Genomic DNA, 19,879 nt, shown 5'->3' on the forward strand with positions numbered 1-19,879 from the left:
CCCAGATACTTTCTGTCTGGCGCTGCAGAGGAAGCAGAAACACTGAGTTTCACCCATAAGGAATATCTAGAAAAAAAGTTAATTCCTGCTTTCACAGCAGGACTTCAAAATCATACTTTCTATCGAGTTTGGTAGTTTTTTCACTTAGTTTTAAGTTGCTTGAGAGCTCCTGCAGAAAGTTTTAGAGACTCCAGCCCATTCACACTGAGATTTTGGAAAAGTTTTCCATTGTCCTGCCTTGGAAATCTGGATCTGGCGCTGAGCGTGCTGGCTCATGGTACAACGCTAACACACACAGAGCTGCTAGAACCAGAATCAGTGAGACTTGCTGAACACAGAATCTGTGCCTCATGGCTGGTCGATGCTGTATGGATTTACACAATGGTGGTTCTTTCCCTCCGTCCCCAGCCTTGTTTGATTTAATTAAGACATGTCCTGGGGTCTCACTGTGCATTTTTGGAATCTCTGTTGCTTCACACAATGCTGAATTATGTACAAAATTCATCCCATGGGTTCAGGACATTCAAGTGATTTTGCAGAACTAGAGTTTAGATTCAGTTTCGGCTGTTTAAGGGAGGAAGAGTTCTGTATGCAACAGTAAAGTTTCAGTATACACAAAATCATTGCTGGTTAACAGATAAAAGCTACAAGTTATTTAGCAGTAAGTCAGGGCCTTGAAGAAATTCTCAGTTCATAATTCAACAAGACGCCACCAACAAATCCAAAAAATGTCAGAGTTGGTACCAATACAAAGATTTTTCATACAAGTAATTTGGCAGAGTTCTGAAATGCATTAAGCTCTTTGCTTTTTCCTTCAGAAAGCACCTCAAGATGTACTCCAGATCTGTAGTCCAGGCGAATCTATGGCCTGAATATATATGCACAGTAGTTCCAGTCATCCACTAATATTTAGACTTACAGCATGCTTATTTGTCTTAGCTTTTCAGAAATACTTCTGTCCTGTTACATATAAGCCTTTTATTCAGTTGTTCTAAACTTACTAAGAATTCTCTGCTCTAACAATAGTGAAATATCTGTATGTCACTGGTTCTGTTAATTCTAATGATTGGTCCTAGGCTGTTCCTCCCCTTCCTTTAGGAATGGTACCTTCCAGTCTCTCCATGTGCATGAAAAGTGACAAGCATGGGTCCCCATATTTCTACTTATTGGGCCACCCTAAAGACACGGTTTGTAAACTCTGCATGTGTATTATCTTTCTCTAATATGCTTTTGTTTCTCACAACTGTTAATAGACTCTTTTCCAACGTCTTACAAGCTAGCTTGCTTATTAGTCTCTACAGTATTCAACATTTCTTTCATAATAAATTATCTTAGATATCAAAGCAGCTATGCATTTTACAAATGTCTTTTAATAGCCTAGATAACTAGTTGATCATGTTACACTGCTTCTAGTGCAAGAAACACAGCCATAGGTCTGCTATGTATCTGCTTTTTTCTCATGACAAAAATTTATACTCTGGATATGACTTTTCAGTTAGAAAATCTTGAACTTTTGGGAACCAAAGCCAAAATTTTCCTCTTTATTATGGTATTTGGCTTGCAAAAATATTAGTAATGCGAGGGTAGAAGTTAGATGCTGATCTCAAACAATATTTGTATGCATCATCTTGAAGAAATAACTAATGCAAAATTGAAGACTTTTTGGAACACGCTGTTAGGCAATACCTATTTTTTAAACCCAGTGGCTATGCTAAATTTACACGCAGCACTTTGCACTTGATTTCAAGCTATTTTCATAATAAATCAGATCCAACTGCACAGCTTGTTCAGATACAGCAAATTTCTAATACAGAGTCACGGCCCAGAAATGATACCTGGAAAGCAAAGGAAAAGAAAAACTTATTTTTCCTATTTGGTTATTGATTGCTGTCATCATGGGAAATGCAGAAGTGTTCAGATGCACTCAGTCTGTCTGCCGTTTACTTTGCACAGTGTTGTATATTTCCTAAAATTAGAAGGCCAGTATCACACTATTGAAGTAGACTGGAAATAGAAAGGGATTTATACCCAAAGGTATTCTCCTAGCCTTTGGGCTTTGAGCAGCTCCTCCAGTGTGACAGCCACAGAATTCCTGCCCCAGCACCCAGGTACTAAGAAGTGCTTAAGGTATCAGTCTTGTGCATGCAAATTCAGGTAGCCTAATCGATTGCTTGCATGTCTTGCCAGTTACAGGTTATTTCCAATTTGTTTCTATAAGTAAAAATTTTCTGAACACAGCCATGTCCCTATACTTTGCTAGTGCAGAGCTGGACACATCTAGAGGCCATTTGAAAATTGTACCCATGTAGTTTAAGCATTTATGTCACCATCAGAGACCTCCTTACAACAAAGAAGTTTCTGCATTCTGTAGAAATCTGAATTGTGCCATTCCTTGCAATCATTCCTGCCTCACTTCTGCTTTGTTCTTTCACCAAAAGTAGTTCAGCAATGTCACAAGATTAAAAATCCAGGCTGACATTAGGGCCATTTTACAAGTCCCAGTTGTCAAGCATAGGAAGTTCAGTGAACTGCAGTTCCACTACAACTATTTATAACCACAGCTTTCTATGCATTATCTTTATTTTTCCTCCTATAGCATAAATGGCACAGGAAATGAGTATTTTTTTTCCTGAAATAAGTAGAAACATAAATCCTTTATAAATGCAGCTAAAGTTAGTTTTGCACAGTCACTCAGTTGTGAATAGTTCTGATTATTTGTTTGGCAGGACGCGTTAGGACAGAATTATTTTCCCAGTAAAATATAACCAGAAAATCCAAAGCAATTTAGTTTAGATCAACACCAAAACTGAAATACTTGATTGATAAAAAAGTAATAGCAGGTCAAATGAAAATAGGTGTGTTATAAAATGTTTCCATTTCAGGTGTTTTGAGGGGAAGGCTTTTCCTAAAGAGCTAGTTTTGCAATGGGGCTTTTCCCAACCAAAATTGTGGCTGTGCTGCCATTCATAAGAGCCCTGATCAAGGATGTAACTCAAATTTCCTGATGTAGAACAGATATATTAACCATTCTAGCACACCTTAGGAGAGGCCTCTCCCATAACATCACAGTGTGGCCTGTTATGAGTCCACATGTCTCCCACTGGAATTGTTCCATTTTGTATAAATAGTCACTTAGGAAGATGATCCATAGGCTTACTTGAAGTTAGATCTAGCACAGGAGAGATGCAGGTGCCAGATGTCAAGTGATGTGTGCCTGTGCTTTCTTGCACCACAGGTTTGTTAGCTCTTACTAGTGAACAACACATTTATATTTGAAAAAACAGATGAAAAATTGGGATCTTGTAGTGTGTTTTTATTGTTTGAATACAGTTAATTCCCTCCGAAATCTCTAGTCAGCTCCAAAGTGCATTTTTCTAGTTCTTCAATTCTGTTAGTATGTCTGAAACTTTTATGTTTGTCTAATAAATGGCTAAAGCCTCTTGGCCTGTACATTCAAGCCAGATACTCCTACCTGTTCAGTTTACTGATCAGATCATCTAATTCATCCTATTTTTAATGCTCATTTTAGAAATCACTAGAGCTGAGGTTGAGTGTTATTCGAAACTTGAACTACCCTATATATCATTCATCTGATGTGAGTGCAAAAATCAATAGTCATTTTGGAAAAATGCCCTTTCCATCTGTGACCACCTTGGTGGAACTGCAAACATTCATTCATATTCCTGCTGCATTTCTAATACCACCTTCTTATTTCTAGCAATACCAACTTAATTTCAGGAACCTGTGGTGTGTAAAAAAAAAAAAAAAAAAGGTACTAACTAAATGAATCAATATACTGGTTAACAAAATTGGTCTAAAAGCATCAGGCAATTTGAATATGTACTCCCAAAGGTTCTAGCTGTTTTACTGCTCTGGGTAAAAACTATTCAAGGACAAAACTGAATATTAAAATTTGCTTTATGAACATGTCTTTAGTATTTAATAAATATATAGCAGCTGGTAGGAAAGTAGAACAACCTTCTGTTAAGTAACAGTGTCTGTGTATGTATATCTGGGTGTGTATAGTTATTTCTGTCTCATTATGCGAATTTTTATTTTAAAATATATGTAGACCTTTTACATAGGTATCCCTCGATGTAGAAATAGAAAACATGGTTTTGAAAGGAAGAGGGACACATGGGAAGGCATATTCAGTTCTATGGCAATGTTGAGCTTCCAGGGAAGAGATACCTTTTCCCTACTTTTTAAATGCAAAAATGCTAAGTCTCTTCCATAGTCCTGAACATTGCTTTGGCAATTACATTCCCAGTGGCTTTGGCCAGTCCAGCTGAATTCTCTAACCCACACTTCCTCCATCTGTATAACCGGAATAGTAATATTTACTTACCTATCTCATGGGAGTGTTATGGGGATTAGTTGTTCAATGCCTGAAAAGCACTTTAAAGATTACAATTCCTAGTCGACTACTCAATATTATTATTAAAGCAGAACCTCGCTAATCCACACACATAATCCACACCAAAATTGGCAGTGTCCCCCCACATCTGAGCAAAGATTTAATAATAAGGCTGTTGAGCAAGTTCTCTTATTACTAAGGCTTAATTATTATAATGTAATATTCTGGAGTAGATTTACTAATATGGTGTAAAGTGTAGATGATTACAGCTAAACTACAGTGAATAAAACAGATGAACAAACATTATCCCTGGTTTTGTTCACATGAACTGGCAAGCAGACTTCCCAGCCAAAGAAGGGAAAAGTCCCACCCACAAATCTTTTTCTAACATTTTTTGTGGCTTCCTGTATTTCCACCCAGTTGATAATATTGGAAAATAAGCACCTGAAATACAGGGCCTGAAAGAACACAGTCATCCCCCAACTCCACAGCATCAGTTTTTCCTTTCTTCGTGTAATCCAGAGAAATAGGGAAAACAGGAATTCAGTGGCATTCACTATGTCTTTGCAGTTTGCCATAGGATTCAGTACAGGCTTCTGCTCTTGCAGGGTAGCGTCCCCTAAAATCCCTCTCCTGCTGTTCCTTTTGCAGTTCCTCTCACTTACAAATTTGCAATGTGCCCCCAGTTAATAGCAAGACTGCATCACCTCAACTTGTTCTTAACCAGAGTCAGCTTCCCTACATGTCTGTGATGGTATCCTCCCCATACAGAGCTCTGCATTGAAGGAGATGGTGTGAAAGCACAAACCTTTGCTCTGGTGGCCTGGCCCAATAATTCTCATCACAAAGGTTGTGCAGGAACTGCTTCAATGGCCAGACTTCAGGCTGTCTGAAAGGAGTTCCACATCTCTTCAGCACAGTCAGTTTTCTCCAATGGCATGCATTTCCCCAAAGGAGAGCAGAGATACTCATCTACATTTTTAAGTGAATAGTAATCTGAAGGGGCCAAACTTCATGCTCTTTAGAAGGATCCAGAAACTGTTTTGTGTCCTCTGACTTGACAGAAACAAGAATATCTTATCTTTGTACCTCCCAACACAGGCACCAGCTCTAGGAATATCAACTGAGTTAGGACAAAATAGCTTTGAACTCATTTACGTGAGTTTTTTAATTGATCTGTGGTCATCCAGGTGTAAAAGATCTGGCTTTTTAGCCTGCTTAGAAGAATTTAAAAAGAGCCATCAGCTCTTTTAGGGACAAAAGCACAGCCATGTAAGTACCAAAAGTTATATACAAGTACAAGAAGGGGCAATCAAGGTGCATCTGAAAAGCCTTGCCAGCAGCCTGATGCTGTGTTACCCAGGACTAAATCAGACTAACAGGGCGTCTTATGACTCTAGTCTTTGACATCTGAAATTTGATGAGCCTAAATGATCACACAGAGAGCGACATTAAAAAAAAAAAATGTAATTCCAACCATTAGAGAGGAGCAGGGTAAGATTTGCCCACGTGGGGACCTGCAGCTGGTCCTACCTTGGCTCTTCTTGCTCCGCCATCCCGTGGTGCAGTTCCTGGCTGGTGCTTTGTGACCTGACCAACAGAGAGAAGTTAGAAAAGCTCCTGGCCTCTGTCATATTCCTTACGGCTTCTTACGCCTAGCTGGGGAAAAAACACTGAGAAAATTAAACACTTTTTTTTTACTTTATGAGGTAACTGTTGCTCTCCAAGAGACAATTAATGTACGTGACCACAGAGCATGTTATATTTTGTTGAGCTACAGCAACACACGTGCAACTCAGAATTTTAAACATCTGGGTTTTCTAACAACATGTAGTTCATGTTTACTCATTAGGAGCTGAATATTATAATGTGACATTCATTTATTCAAGCACTTCCATCTCATTATAGAGTTTACAGAGAAAATTGTTTCAGCATCCAAAAGATATCAGATACCACAACAGCCCCGACAGCGAGCACGGTCCCAGGGCCAGCTCTGCACCTTCAGTGCCCAGTGGCCACAAGTCTGAAAAGAGTTTGCTAAAGAAAGACTGCAGCTTCTGCCCTAAGCAGGATAGGAATACTTATTCATGAGCTTTGTAAATAAGGATGTGTTCAAACCAAGTTATGTGTTTTGCTTAAGATCCTGCTGAGATCTTAAGTGAGAGCTGCCAACACTCAGCACCTGCCAGGAACAACTTTCTAGGGGCATTTCATGCACAGTCAAAATTCTCTGAATTCCTCACTTATTAAATAAATTTTAGACACTATTTACATACTTTTAATAGTGGCAGCTATTTATTGACCAGACAGGATGTGATGCCTACTGTTAACATCCATTTTAGCTATGATAATTAATAATTTTAATATTTAAGTTTAATTGTGTAATATCCAACCCTTAAATTATTCAGTCTCTGCAGAATGTTTTTCATTACTACCACACATTCTATTAGCATATTTATGAACACCTTTTATGACTTAATGTGGCTTAATTCTATTAATAAAAACTAATTTAAAAGTCATTATCTTTTTTAATTATACAGTAACTTGCCATGTAGATTGTTCAGCTTCAACATGGCTGAGGAAGAGAACTACTGAGGTTTCTGCAGCTTCTACTCTACTGCCTGACCACACATTAAAAAGAGAACCTTCTTTACTTGAGGGATGTGGTCTTTTCGCCTCAGTAACTCTGATCTGATAGTTATGTGACATGCTCAGCATTTCAAGAAGGATACGAGACCACCTGAAGGACCTAGTGAATGATAATGAATGGTTAGAGCACACTACTCAAGACTAGCACTTAGGCTGTCCATAGATTTAGTGATGATGGAGCGGTGAGGAGTTTGCTGTGGAAGATAAAAGGACTGTACAGGCTGCAACTTTTCATTTCAGCTGTTCACAGCATTAGTGAGTAATCCTGTAACATCTATGCAGATACACTAACTTGATGCAAGGGAAAATCAAATTTACCAAGTTCACTCAGATTAGTGATCATGATCATTGGTTTAAATATTTAATGGATAGGACTGTTTACTAGATCTATATCTGTTGAAGAGTCTAAAATGGGTCTTGGAATGAATGATAAACTGTGTACTCCTAATCAATCATCTGGCCATAAGATTCACACCAGGAGACTATTAGAGTAAATTAGCTCAATTTATTTACCTGTTTCAGGTCTGAAATATAACCTGTTTCTAAGTGTGGCTCTTGATTATTTTTTCCCTCTCCCATTCTGCACTTGAGGTATTTTTTTTCTGCATAAAACCATTACTATTTTTTATTCTTGCTATTGTAAAAGCAGTGTTAAAATTACCTTGGTCCTGCTGGAAGATGTGACTGATGTTGGAGAGAGCCAAATGATGAAGTGCTTAGGCATTATTTACAAAATCACTGTGAATTGCTTATGGATATGATTTTTATTTAAGTGAAGAGCTGCAGTGTAACCAGGAGAGAGCTAAAATTAGATACAGTGCCCCAAATTCATCCAAGTCCTGGAGACAATCCAGTCCATCCAGGGCAGAAACCCTGAGTGTTTCTGAACTCATTAGTTATCTCCTGTATCAGCCTGAAAGGTCTCAGGCCACTTACCTGCAGTGGCCCATGTCTGATAAAAGGGACCTGAGGTGGGGTGAGGGGTGTGGATCTTCATGTCCATCCACTCAGCTTTGACCCACAGCCTCTGCACGGGCTTCCCAGAAGGAGCCCCCCAACATCAGTGTGTACACATTCAACAGAAGAGCAGACATCTCTTTCCAGAGGTCTATGGAGACACCTCTCTCTCTCTCTGACTCTTCAAGGCAATTAAATTATTATCTCAAGTGATTAGAACAGTAAAACACTGGTGAAGCATTCCCATAATTAAAGAACTAACTCAGGGAAAGGGATTTACTGAGGATGCACTGAGTATAGTGTAGGATCAGAAACAATGCAGAATAAGAACAGAAACTCTCCAAGTCAGATCAATCACTTCCCATGTTTCTTTGCTAACCATCTTTAAATAGGTTACATAAAAAATTGAAAAGTGCTTTTATCTATAGCACTTTCTAAAGATTAAAGCCAACACAAATCAAGGGGTGTGACTTTCTTGTTTCAAGAAAACATTCAGCATTTTTCTAAAGGTTTTTTTTTAATTTTTTTCCCCGCAACATGCTGGTTTGCCCTCTCTGACCATATTTAAATTTTCTCTTTCGTTCTGTTCCCCTATTTCCCCCAAAACAAGCAATATAATCTCCTGAACTTCTGCAGATTTGGTCTTCCAAGCATAACAAACAATCTGCTCTTTCTAATGTGTGTTTCAATAGTTCTCCAGTTAGATCTCTTAACCAGAAAGCACTTTTTCTAACAAACCTCCATGCAGAGCACAGAAACGGTGACAAAAGTGAATTTTACCTGAGCTGAGATCATTCAAAGTCTCATTAGATGGCCCTTGCAAGGACTTTATGAACATATTGTAAAAATATTTGGAACACGTCCCATTTAGTGTCTAGGTAAAGTATAGAATGGAAGATGGATATAATGAACCCAAAGGAACTAAGTTGTTGCTCGTCAATAACAATTAGTAGCACGAAGTAGGGCTTCAGAGTGTGAATGGCACTGGGAAGGGAATAAAGCAGGGAGTAAAGCAGGGAGTAGAGCTATGCTTCCCTGTGTTGGGATAGGTCAATGCCCGAATTTTCAGATTTTTTTGCATGTAAAATTAAGCATTTGAAGTTTACAGAGGAGATAAAACTATTCCTCATCTACCCTACCTTTACAGTCACATCTCTTCAGTTCTTGTGGACACCTGCAGAAGTAGTAGTGCCGCCCGCTTCCAGTATTAGACCAGTGATGAAAATAAAAATCCACGATGACTCGGGTCACAGAGACACTAGGCATGGCACGGTGTCGTACTCCAAACATCAGTCTTTCATAACAAATCATTATTCTTTCCTGAAAACACTGAGCACAAAATTCAGAAGTAGAAGAAGCAGGAACTCAGATGCATGTTCATTTTCATTTTAGCAAAGTTACATTTACAGGCTACTGTAAACAGTCAAAGTCACCATGACATTACTGAGTATAAACAGGTGAGCAGTATAATGAATGTGGTTACATTAAGAGAGCAAGAAATTAGATTAGGTTTTCATTGCGTCAGCAACAGGACTTTACAATACCAAACAGACCTATTTAACTGCATGTATAGGAAAGGCAAAGTAGCTCTATATCAAAATAACTAAGTATAACCTGGATTTATTTTTGCAAATGTATATGGCATGTATGTAATTTTTGTACAGAGGATCAATGTTTTGCACCCATAGCACACTGCCATCATAGCATTAAAAAAACACGTAAGGGCAATGCTAATGATGACAAGGCTGTCTCGCCTGGGTGTGCCCGTGGTGACTGACCAAACAAAGGCCCTGAATCCATTGATGTTTATTTCCAGAGCTATCAGTGTTGAGTGTTTTTAACATGGATAAGAGCAGTGGAAGGGGAGCCAAGAAAAGTGAAATTTGTGAGAAAACATTTGCATAGAACTATTGAATAATTAACAAGAAGTGCAAGTTTATAGCCAGAAGTACAGGGAGACTGTGAAGTGAGGCCAGAGCCCATTGCCACTCGGTCTCCGGGAGAGGCTGGGGAAGGGGTGGCACGTCATGTCGTGTTTTCATGAGGCTGACAGCTGCACAGAAGGTACCAAGAGCTTTTCTAACCATCAAAACCTCAGAGAATCATTTATTTCAGGAAACAAAGGGTGCTGTATGTCTGGGTTGTGGAAGCTCCAGGATGAAAGATTAAAGATTCTTCAAATATTCTGAAATATCCTTCCTTAGTGAGTGTTAAAAACAAGCTGCTGGAGACCAATGCAATCAGGAACATCACAGACATGTCAAGCTATGATGAGAAAGAGACAAATGCATTCTTGATGTAACACTGCCAACATGAGTGGATACTCACCAGGGGACAATTTGTCCCATTTTTCTTTATTAGCAGCATCTGTAAGAACTGTTTCCCACCTTCTGGTAATACATAATTTCATACAAAAAGTGGGGGAAAAAATAAAGTACCATTTTTTTTTTAATCAAAAACTCTTTGATTCCCTAGGAAAATAATTCTGGGAAGATAAAAAAACAGCTGCTTAGACATTTCAGGAAATGGTTCATTCTCACTACCAAAAGCATTCAAAGCTTTAATATATTGTTTGTTATCCATATAATTTGGAAATTTAAAAGGCATTGAGATTTTATTGTACTTAAGTAATAAAATTTTTTACTCTTACCGTTACTACTAATAAATATTTGAAACAAAGTACCCCTATGTCAGACTTCACATGCTTCCCTTCCATGTCTATAATGTGATACATCAATTCAACTCTCCTTGGGACAGTTGCAATCTATAATCTATAAGAGCTGGGTCTCTTTAGCTTGGAGAAGAGGAGACTGAGAGGTGACCTTATTAATGTTTACAAATATATAAAGGGTGAGTGTCACGAGGATGGAGCCAGGCTCTTCTCGGTGACAGCCAACGGTAGGACAAGGGGTAATGAGTTAAGACTGGAACACAAGAGGTTCCACTTAAATTTGAGAAGAAACTTCTTCTCAGTGAGGGTGACAGAGCACTGGAACAGGCTGCCCAGGGGGGTTGTGGAGTCTCCTTCTCTGGAGACATTCAAAACCCGCCTGGACACCTTCCTGTGTAACCTCATCTGAGTGTTCCTGCTCCAGCAGGGGGATTGGATGGATGATCTTCTGAGGTCCCTTCCAATCCCTGACATTCTGTGATTCTGTGATTCTGTAATTTTATCTGATGAAAAATCCCACATTCTTGATAAACTATCAAGCAATTATTTAAAATATTTTAATGCAAAAGGAGTACCTAGTCACAAATCTGAGACTAACCTCTCTGGACCTGAGATCTTGGTGCAGCAGATAAGCACAGCAACACTAGACTTGAGAGAATCTTAGAATGGGAACCTGTAAAGAAAACATAAGTATTGCAGGAAATTAAATTAACTTAATCAGTAGTCTGAACTCTTTCCTCTGACAGTACACGGGCAATGCTCAGAAAGTAAGACAGGCAGTCCTCTCTTCTCTGTTAGCAATAAAGCCCGGTTTCTTTTGGTAGGGGTTCAGACGTAAGCCATGAGCAAGCACAGGATCCAAGTAGAGGACTGGCCTTTAGTTGAGGAGCAGGTAGAATCATGAGAGTAGTACCGTCATTTCCAGTACACGTAAGCTGACATAGGAAAGCAAACAATTCGTGTATGTGGCAGGTCTACCTCAAACAAAAAAGTCTTTAGACAGAAAACTTCTGCTCCTGATGTTTTCCCCTTGTCACTCATCCTCCAAAGTGGCTGTGTTCATCTCCTACTTGTCCTCCTACACACTCAAGATCTTGTGTCGGTGGTGTCTCTTACTCAGTTAGCAATTTACTCCTCGCCTGGGAGTTATGCGAAACAGGTCGTAGGTTGAGTCATTCTTACACATCCCATGGAGAAGTACCGCCAACCTGCATGTCAGTAGCTCGTGGAAACTAAAAGCCACCCAGAAAACACCTACTAAATTACCCCAAATCAAATGCCATCACAGTGACAGATTGTAGTGCTGCTCCCAGCTCATTTATCTTGTCTACATTAGTAGGTCAAGGGAGGTTTTCTCCCTTCAAACAAGGGAGGAAGGCATCTATTAGCCTTCAGTGAGATCTATGCTTTTGAAAAACGATTTATCCCAGAGTAAGGGTGATATCCATAGTGACAAAGTCAGAAACAAATTTAAAACTACATCATCTCTAAATTTCTCCTGCGGTTTCAAATGAATGCAATAACCTTCACTTCTGCTTGTAAGTTATTTGGGCATTAGTAGTTCATGCTCTATTAAACAAATACTGTCTTCAGTTCCTACAAGAGGTGAAGGGGGAAAAAAATAAAATCATTGCTCTGTCTCTGGTTACTATGTTTGCAAAATGTTTTGAGTTACTTTGGAATAATAGTAAAAGTAGGTTATGTTCATAGGTATTATATAAAGCTTAAAAATTATAGGAAAAAATATTCAGAATTATTAATAACTCTCTCCAAAATGCAGCTATAACCCCAGAATAACCATAAAGAGAAATCATTAGTTTAGATCCCCTGCAGAATAAAATTTTGCCTTTTTCTCATGTTTATATTTGTTATGGAAAAGCAATCACTTTAGTGCTGGTTGAACAAGTCCAAATGAACCCTTGTGGCTTGAACACAGCCCTTTAAAAGGCTTCTCTTTCAAGCAACAAATTACTTACATTACTGCTCTTTGCTCTACCCTAGTAATTTTGATATTTTCCCATAATGTTCAAACATTAGAGGGAAGTCAGTTACAATACCCTCCCATCAGTATTCTCTGCACTAGCCAGTGACATATGGCAACAATGGCTTGTTGACACTAGTGTCTACCAAGGCTGTGAATGGCTTTCTACATAATTTCATTTCATTTGGAAGAAAAAGCAGGTTAGTCTGGGTTTTGCCTGTCTCAGATTGATGGTACTTAAACCTTATGGAAAGTCATTTTTCGAGTTCTTACTTACAAGTACAATATTACCGCAGAATAGGAATGGTACTTTTATTTCCTGGCAGTTTTTTCCCCCAGCCACCAGAACTACAGCCTCTGGAGGTGTCTCCCTGGCAAGAAGACCAGGCAGAGTGTTTTAAGCAAACTGCAGCCAGCGGCCCCCTGGGGTTCTCCCACGGCCAAACTTCCCTTTAAGCTGTGGCTACAAGTCCTCTTGCGTAGCTGGCCAAGTTTTCTTTTGAAGGGAGAGGCAGTAATCCAGTAACATATATAACAGTGCGCATTCAAGTTTACAGATATGTATATTTATATATCATTACATGTAACAAATATGTTGATTCACTTTTGTCGAAATAGGTTCTAAACTGCTACAATTTCTCACTGCAAAATTTGGTGGTTTTTTCCCTCCCATCCAAGGGAGAATTTTTTTTAAAAATGTAAATTGTCTAGGGGGACAGACCATTAATAAATTAGTTCTGTCATCTCCAGGGAATAAAACAACAGGCCACTGACCCCTGGGTCTCCTTGCCAGAGTGTCCCACAAATAACTGGTACAATATTGCCCTTCATGCCTCAAAGGAGCCATGAGAGGTGTTTGCCACCCTGGTTTTGAATAGTGGACACCTGGCTTGTGCTCCTGGATGAGAAACAGCTGATTTGGGTATAGTGGCATCTTTTGCATGGAGGCAGTCTTGCTACCTGAAAGCATCTTGGGGTGTTTTTACTGGGATGTAGCTGATACTTCTGTAACTTTAGATGCTCCTAGGGCCTCACACAAGATCTGGTGATGGCCCACTGCTCTTCACTGCTACTCAGTGAAAAACATAATCCCATGGACATCTGGAAAAGAAGACTAGTTAAGTCAAATACGTTGATCAGGGCAATGCTTGGCAACACCTCTACCCTGGGGAGGTGCGAGAATTCCATAAAAAGCACAAACTTAATTTTCTAAGACCCAAAGTGTCTGGTTTAGTGCTGGCTCGGGTACCTTGCTGGTGTACACAGGCAGCTTACTGCTGCTTGGCAAAGTCAGGCGTAGTTTTAGAGAACCAGGCAAAGCGACTTGGACCGCAGGCACGGTCCCTGATTCAAGTGTTAGCCAAAAGGGGATCCACTGGATTTCAGATCCTAAAAGAACCTGGGTGGGATCTGCACCCCCCATGTTGGGCACAGCCTGCAGTCCTGCACCAGGGGGGTGGCGATGAAGACCAGAATTAAAGAACAAGCCCATCGAAGCAGATGCTTTTTGCAGGCAATCTCCTAAGAGCTGATCACTCTACATTCATGAGCCTTCCTTTTATTTTTTCTCGCTCCAGTGCCAAGCAGGCAGCAGATGGTACATTACTCAGCCTTAACTGGAGGGTAAGAAAGTGTGATTAAAAAAAAATAAAAAAAAATTGAGATCCTCAGCCCATTTAGATTCCCAACTCAAAGTTTATTTGTCTTACACAGAACTTGTACTTTCTCCCCTCTCAAATGCTAATCCTCTCTACACATATGCTCATTATGCAAAAGCATATGACAAACACCATCTGGGAAAATAAATAGCTCCTCAGCTAACCACGCTGCTCTCTCCCTTTACGTCACCCACCTCACTATTGTCTCTCCTATTTTTATCTGCAAGACAGCAATCACTCAATCAATCTATTAACTTAAAAGTGCCGTCTGAGTCAAGCAAGCTGCAGATCCCAGGCTGGGCACTAAAACCCATTCCATTTTTTGAGATGATGTGCATCTTCATGATAATTTGAAGGCAGCCATAGCACTGAGAAAAATAAATGTATCTTTTAAAGGACAGTTGATATCACTCAGAGATTCTGGTCCTGACCTGCAGAAGTCCATGCTTGTCTTTCTGCTGGAAGGTTACATTTTCTCCCCCCCATGAAATATGCGGCTCTTGCCATGAGTTCCACCTCGTTTCCATGGATCCCTGAGATAGTCCTTCATCTCTGACAGATTATTGCTCATACCTTTCAATGCCAGGCAATGGTGCTAAATAGGGAATGACATTAGCCGAGTTCAGTGATTTCTCTAACCTCCGCGTAGACGGGCAAGAATAGGAGCCATGCTGTCATTAGTCATGAGGGATTTGTTGTCTGCGGGAACGTTAATCAAAAGAAACGAGGATCGCGTATGCAAGAGAAAGGCATCTCAGAATATTCTGTTTTGTACCAATGGATTAGGAAAATCAACATGCTTCAGCAAAGGAGATGTCTATTTAGCTAAATTAAACAGGATCTGCACAATCCAACCGTATTGTGTTGAGACTAAGTTACCAGGAGAGATTCAAAATGCATGGGCAAGACACTAAGAAGCTGATGCTGTGATATAAAGGCAGAGCTTTGTAAGTACCCTGTAAGAGTGGTGGGGCTATAAACACTGTAATATTACATGTGTTTAGAAAAAATATGAGACAGAATTCAATGATAACCTTATCTTAGCTACAAATTCTTGTCAATTATTATACACTTGTAAGGACATGTTTAAGAGATGGCAGGAAGTCTTTCTCATTTGTCCTGAGAGATAGCACCGATATTGCCCAGCTAAGAAATCCTTTATGAGGCTACAAAAGAAGCAATTTGATTTCATGAGCGTGTGCTTTTATTATTTTAAGAATAACTTAACATAGACAGAGTAAGGTAGAATCTATATGAAAAAAAGATCAAGGTTTTCAGCCTTTGAAGTCACTAGCCCTGTGGTTCTTGCTTCTCCTGAACTTGTTTTTTGGGGGGAGGGATATTATTTTTGCTTTCCTCCCCATTGACTCCCCTGGGAGTTTTGCCTTATCTAAGACAGAGGAGTTTAAGTCTGGTATGTGGTTTGGGTGTTGATGTTGCTCAGAATACATATGCCTGTGCTGTCGAATATGCCCTTAACTCCCTTCTCTTTGTTGTTACAACAGACGAACCAAACTCCTGGAGTGCTCCCTCTGCCGCCTCCCCAGGTCTGCCGGAAGTAGCGCTTTCCCTCGACGACATAATCTCACCATTATCTTCATCACACATAGCCCCACCCTCTGACCCTTCTCACCAGATAAGCCCAGAGCCAACATGGGATATCAAGAGGGAACACGATGTAAGGAAACCAAAGGAGCTTTCGGTGAACGGTCACAAAAAGAAAAGGTTAGGAGAACAAAGAGAAAGGTCAGCAAGTCCTAAAAAGGTAGACAGGTCAAAGCATGAAGAGGCTTCTTGGAAAGGATATTCAGAAGGCAAAAATAAGACCACTGATGGTGGCAGGCCCACCTCAGAAAGCAAAGTGGTGGGACACAGCGTTATGATCGAGGCTGGCGCAAGAGAGCACGTGTGTGCTGGAACCAGTGATGAACAGTTTGGGAGGCTGAGGAAGCCGGAAAGCAAGAGAGGAGGATCTCTTGGCAAAAGAGAAGATCACAAATCCACAAATACCAGTGAGAAGTCAGCTGCAGCATCCGACCATGTCAAGCTTGATCCAGGTGTTACCAAGACGTATAGTAGCAACCGCTGCAGCTCGCCTGGAAGTGATATGGACCACAGCCAGAGGGACCCTGATGGGAAACCCAGCGAGTTCCCCAGGAAGGGACATCTCCCCTCCATCAGCACTCGCAGCACCAACACCACAGTTCGAAAGGCAACCGTCTCCCCAGGGCCATGGAAAATCCCTGGCTCGGATAAGCTACCTAGCGTCCTGAAGTCTGGTACTTCTGCCATGAGCAGATAAGCAAGGGACTGTTGCCCTCTAACTGTCTCAAACTGACGCAGAACATTCTTCTTAGTTTTTGTCTCACATTGGTTTGTTTTAATTTATTTTTAACTATCACACATATACACAAAGCATTGAGGGATGAAAACATTAGTGTGTAATTCCATGACAATGTGCACAGTATCTAATAAGTTCAAAAGCATATAGTCAACACGGAGATTTAAAATCGACCCTAAAGTCCCAGTTCCATTTTAGGGACTTTGGCAGCTATGGAAGAAACCAAAACACTATGAAGGACAGTACATCAGAGAAGAATAGTGCAGTGTAGCTTTAGCATTTTTTTCCCACTGCATGAAGGACTTGGATTTCATTCAAACTTTGTATCAAGAAACTGGAACAAGATAGAGCAATCACAAACTGGAACATCGCCTTAAATAAAACTGCACGGAGCAAGCTGAAACCGAGAGAGAATCTTTTCATGGAGCTAAAATGTTGTAAATAAATTGTTCTCGACATATCTAGACAGGGGTTAAAGGGTTTCTTTGAAGCATCGTTCGGAACTGTACACCCATGACACGTCTCCACTGTTAACACTTTGGGATAGTCCACATGATACCCTGTAGCATAGTTCACTGGGAGCTACAGGAGGAGTGGGGAATCCAGTGGATTAGTTTCTGTGATACCATTTCTACTGCCATTTTTGTGAACAAACCACGTTTCTGTACATTGGAAAGGAGTTAGAGTGGAGTTGTATTTGCAAATTATTCTCAAAAGTGATTTTCGACAGGTTCCCCAAGTCCTGCGAGGTAGCACACAAACCAATTGGTCAGGCTCAAAACACAGACATCTGCAAAGCCCTTGCAAGGAAAGGAAGAGTGCTACAGAGAAAAAGCTGCAGTTTCCTTAAGGAAAGGCCTTTCCCTCCTGCAGAACACAAGAGCTTCACTTATCAACAGTGCTATGTTTCATACCCATCTACTTTTAGTTAGGACACTCTCACCTTTCATCCCCTCAGTTTGGCAGAGCAGGTGCCTCTACGGCACACATTAACAATGACTAGACTGGTTTCTGAAGTACAGTTGTCAGTGTCCTCATTCAGTTAATTTGACATATTTCCATTTTATCATTTTTTCCCTACCTCCATTTTTTTATTATTATTTTGTGGTCTTTTTGTTTTTATCTTTCTCGCTTGTCTGTTTTGAATTTCAAGCCTTAAGTGCCAGGTAAACATTCCAGTCTGCCTTCACAGGAAATAACTCCGAGTTTAGTCAATCAGTCATTATCTTGTTTCAAAAAGACGTGTGTGTGCCTGTGTAAGTGTGCATATGCTTATTTGTCTGTCAAAATTAAAACAAAATCCTGGGCAATAATGCATTGGTGATTTAAAAAAAAATAAATCATAAAGCTAAGTACTGTCAAAAATTCATATTTAAAAACTATTGTTCTCTAGCAATCTTAGTTCCTCACATGCTCTGCTGAAAAATTAGATTGAGATTGGCTTTGTTCCAAGAAATTAGCACATTACTGTATGTCTCAAACATTGCACTGGACTGAGAAATTTATAGGCATGTTTCTTCCTGTCCAATTATTCGAAAAGCCTCAAGTCAAGGATTTTGCAGCTTTCAAATAATTTTTTTAGGAACAAAAATCCATTTATAATTTCTAAAAAAGCACAAGTCCATGTAGCTGTTTATAAAACTCTTATTTAATGAAAAAAAAAAAAAAAATCTTTATCCCCTGAACTAGAATCCAATATAATTTGCCATTAATTTATTGAATCTGATTTTGGACAATGCTTCTGTAGTGTAAATGCACGTCCCAGTATCTTATTTTTATGTATAAAGAAAGCAAACAATGAAATCTGAAAAACAGTTGAGATTATGCTTGCATAAACTCTAATTTGCACAGTTCACAGCTACTCCTTGTGCAGTAATTGCTTTATGCGGCTGTAATCGATAACCTGTGAAGACAGCACATCATCTAAACCCCATTCCAAATAATATTTCTGTGTAGTGTTAGCTGTGAATTTACCCTGTACAGCTCTATCTCTATAAATATAATTCCATGTATTAATAGTCACAGAAAGGCTGTAAGTGAGCAACTATTTTTATGAAACGCACCACTATGGATAAATTAACTTTTACAGAAATCTTGTTTACTGTATGATATTCTAAACCACTGTCAAATAAAATATATATCCAAAAATCTTTTTTTTTTTTTTTCAATTGTACATAGCTTTTAATTTTGAGCAACAGGTTTCGGTGTTACACCAAGAAACTCTCTCTACAAGCATATGAGTAGAATTAAATAACTACTGCATTATAAAAAATGGAATTTCTTACTCTGAAAAGGGGTAAAAATTATGAATTTACATGTAGGTGATCAAACAAATTCTGTACAGGCAAGTTAAGAGGTTACACAGATGCTGAGAAATCTCTCCCTTGGTGGAGAAGCCAGACCTCTATTCTCCTTCCAGCCCCAGGAGACACAGGACCAGGGTGGCCAGACTCCCAGCACTGAGAGACAACTTCTGGGCATGCACCATATATACAAATGAATTTGGCAGCTCTAACTAGCCTTGGGAAGGTTTGTTTATGAGCTGAGTGAAGGGGGCATAATCTGATTTCCAGTTTACTTTACAGAAACAATGTCTCAGAATACATCCTAAGGGTGTAAAAATAATTGTATCCACACAGCCTCTTCTTGGGCCTAATGCGTCCCCCATCAAACGGAACAGAAAAATGCTCCTTCCTTTCAGTTAGGCAAAATAAATCACCAGTTTACAGTCTGTAGACACCCTCAGATGTGCTGGCTGCAAAACTAGCACTATTTTTCATATGAATGTGACATTATTTTAAATAAATATTTCCTTTTTCCTTAAAATATAATTTTCTTCATAAAATACTAATTTTACTTCATACACCCTAAGTCAGTTTCTGCAGAGCCTTGTTTTTCAAAAGATTAATGTTCCACATAAAAATTTCAACCAGCTGAACTAATAACATCATTTTTCATTACAATAAACACATAAGAAAGGTAAAGCATCTTTAATACTGCAAAAATAGTTGCTGCTCTTTAAACAGCCATCATTTTCATGGTCAGAAACCTGACTATGGGCCTGATTCAGACGGTGTGGTATCACGGGGAAGGGTGCTGAAGCCATATAGCCTCACCTGGTCGAACTTCTGTTCGTAACATATCCTTTCTCTGTTAAACGTAGTAGTACAGTATCTGCACTCCTACAAGGTCTTGCCAAATATGCCATCCTTTCTTCCAGAAAGGTGCTGGACTGATAGCACTCTTCATTTAGGTGCAACAGAGC

General features: G+C 39.5%; 1 protein-coding gene across 5 annotated transcripts in view; it reads left to right on the forward strand.

Moving 5' to 3' along the window:
• Nucleotides 1-18,870, forward strand: part of MAGI2 (membrane associated guanylate kinase, WW and PDZ domain containing 2) — a 741,411-nt gene extending 722,541 nt beyond the window's left edge. For all 5 annotated transcript variants that reach the window (XM_082044483.1, XM_082044484.1, XM_082044485.1 and 2 more), the window contains one exon: nucleotides 15,779-18,870. In XM_082044483.1, the coding sequence (XP_081900609.1) occupies nucleotides 15,779-16,575 (797 nt within the window). In that variant the 3' untranslated portion in view covers nucleotides 16,576-18,870. The remainder of the gene's footprint in view (nucleotides 1-15,778) is intronic.
• Nucleotides 18,871-19,879: the final 1,009 nt, after the last annotated feature.

The sequence above is a fragment of the Streptopelia decaocto genome (assembly GCF_964273445.1).
Source record: "Streptopelia decaocto genome assembly, chromosome: 1".
NCBI classification, from domain to species: Eukaryota; Metazoa; Chordata; class Aves; order Columbiformes; family Columbidae; genus Streptopelia; species Streptopelia decaocto.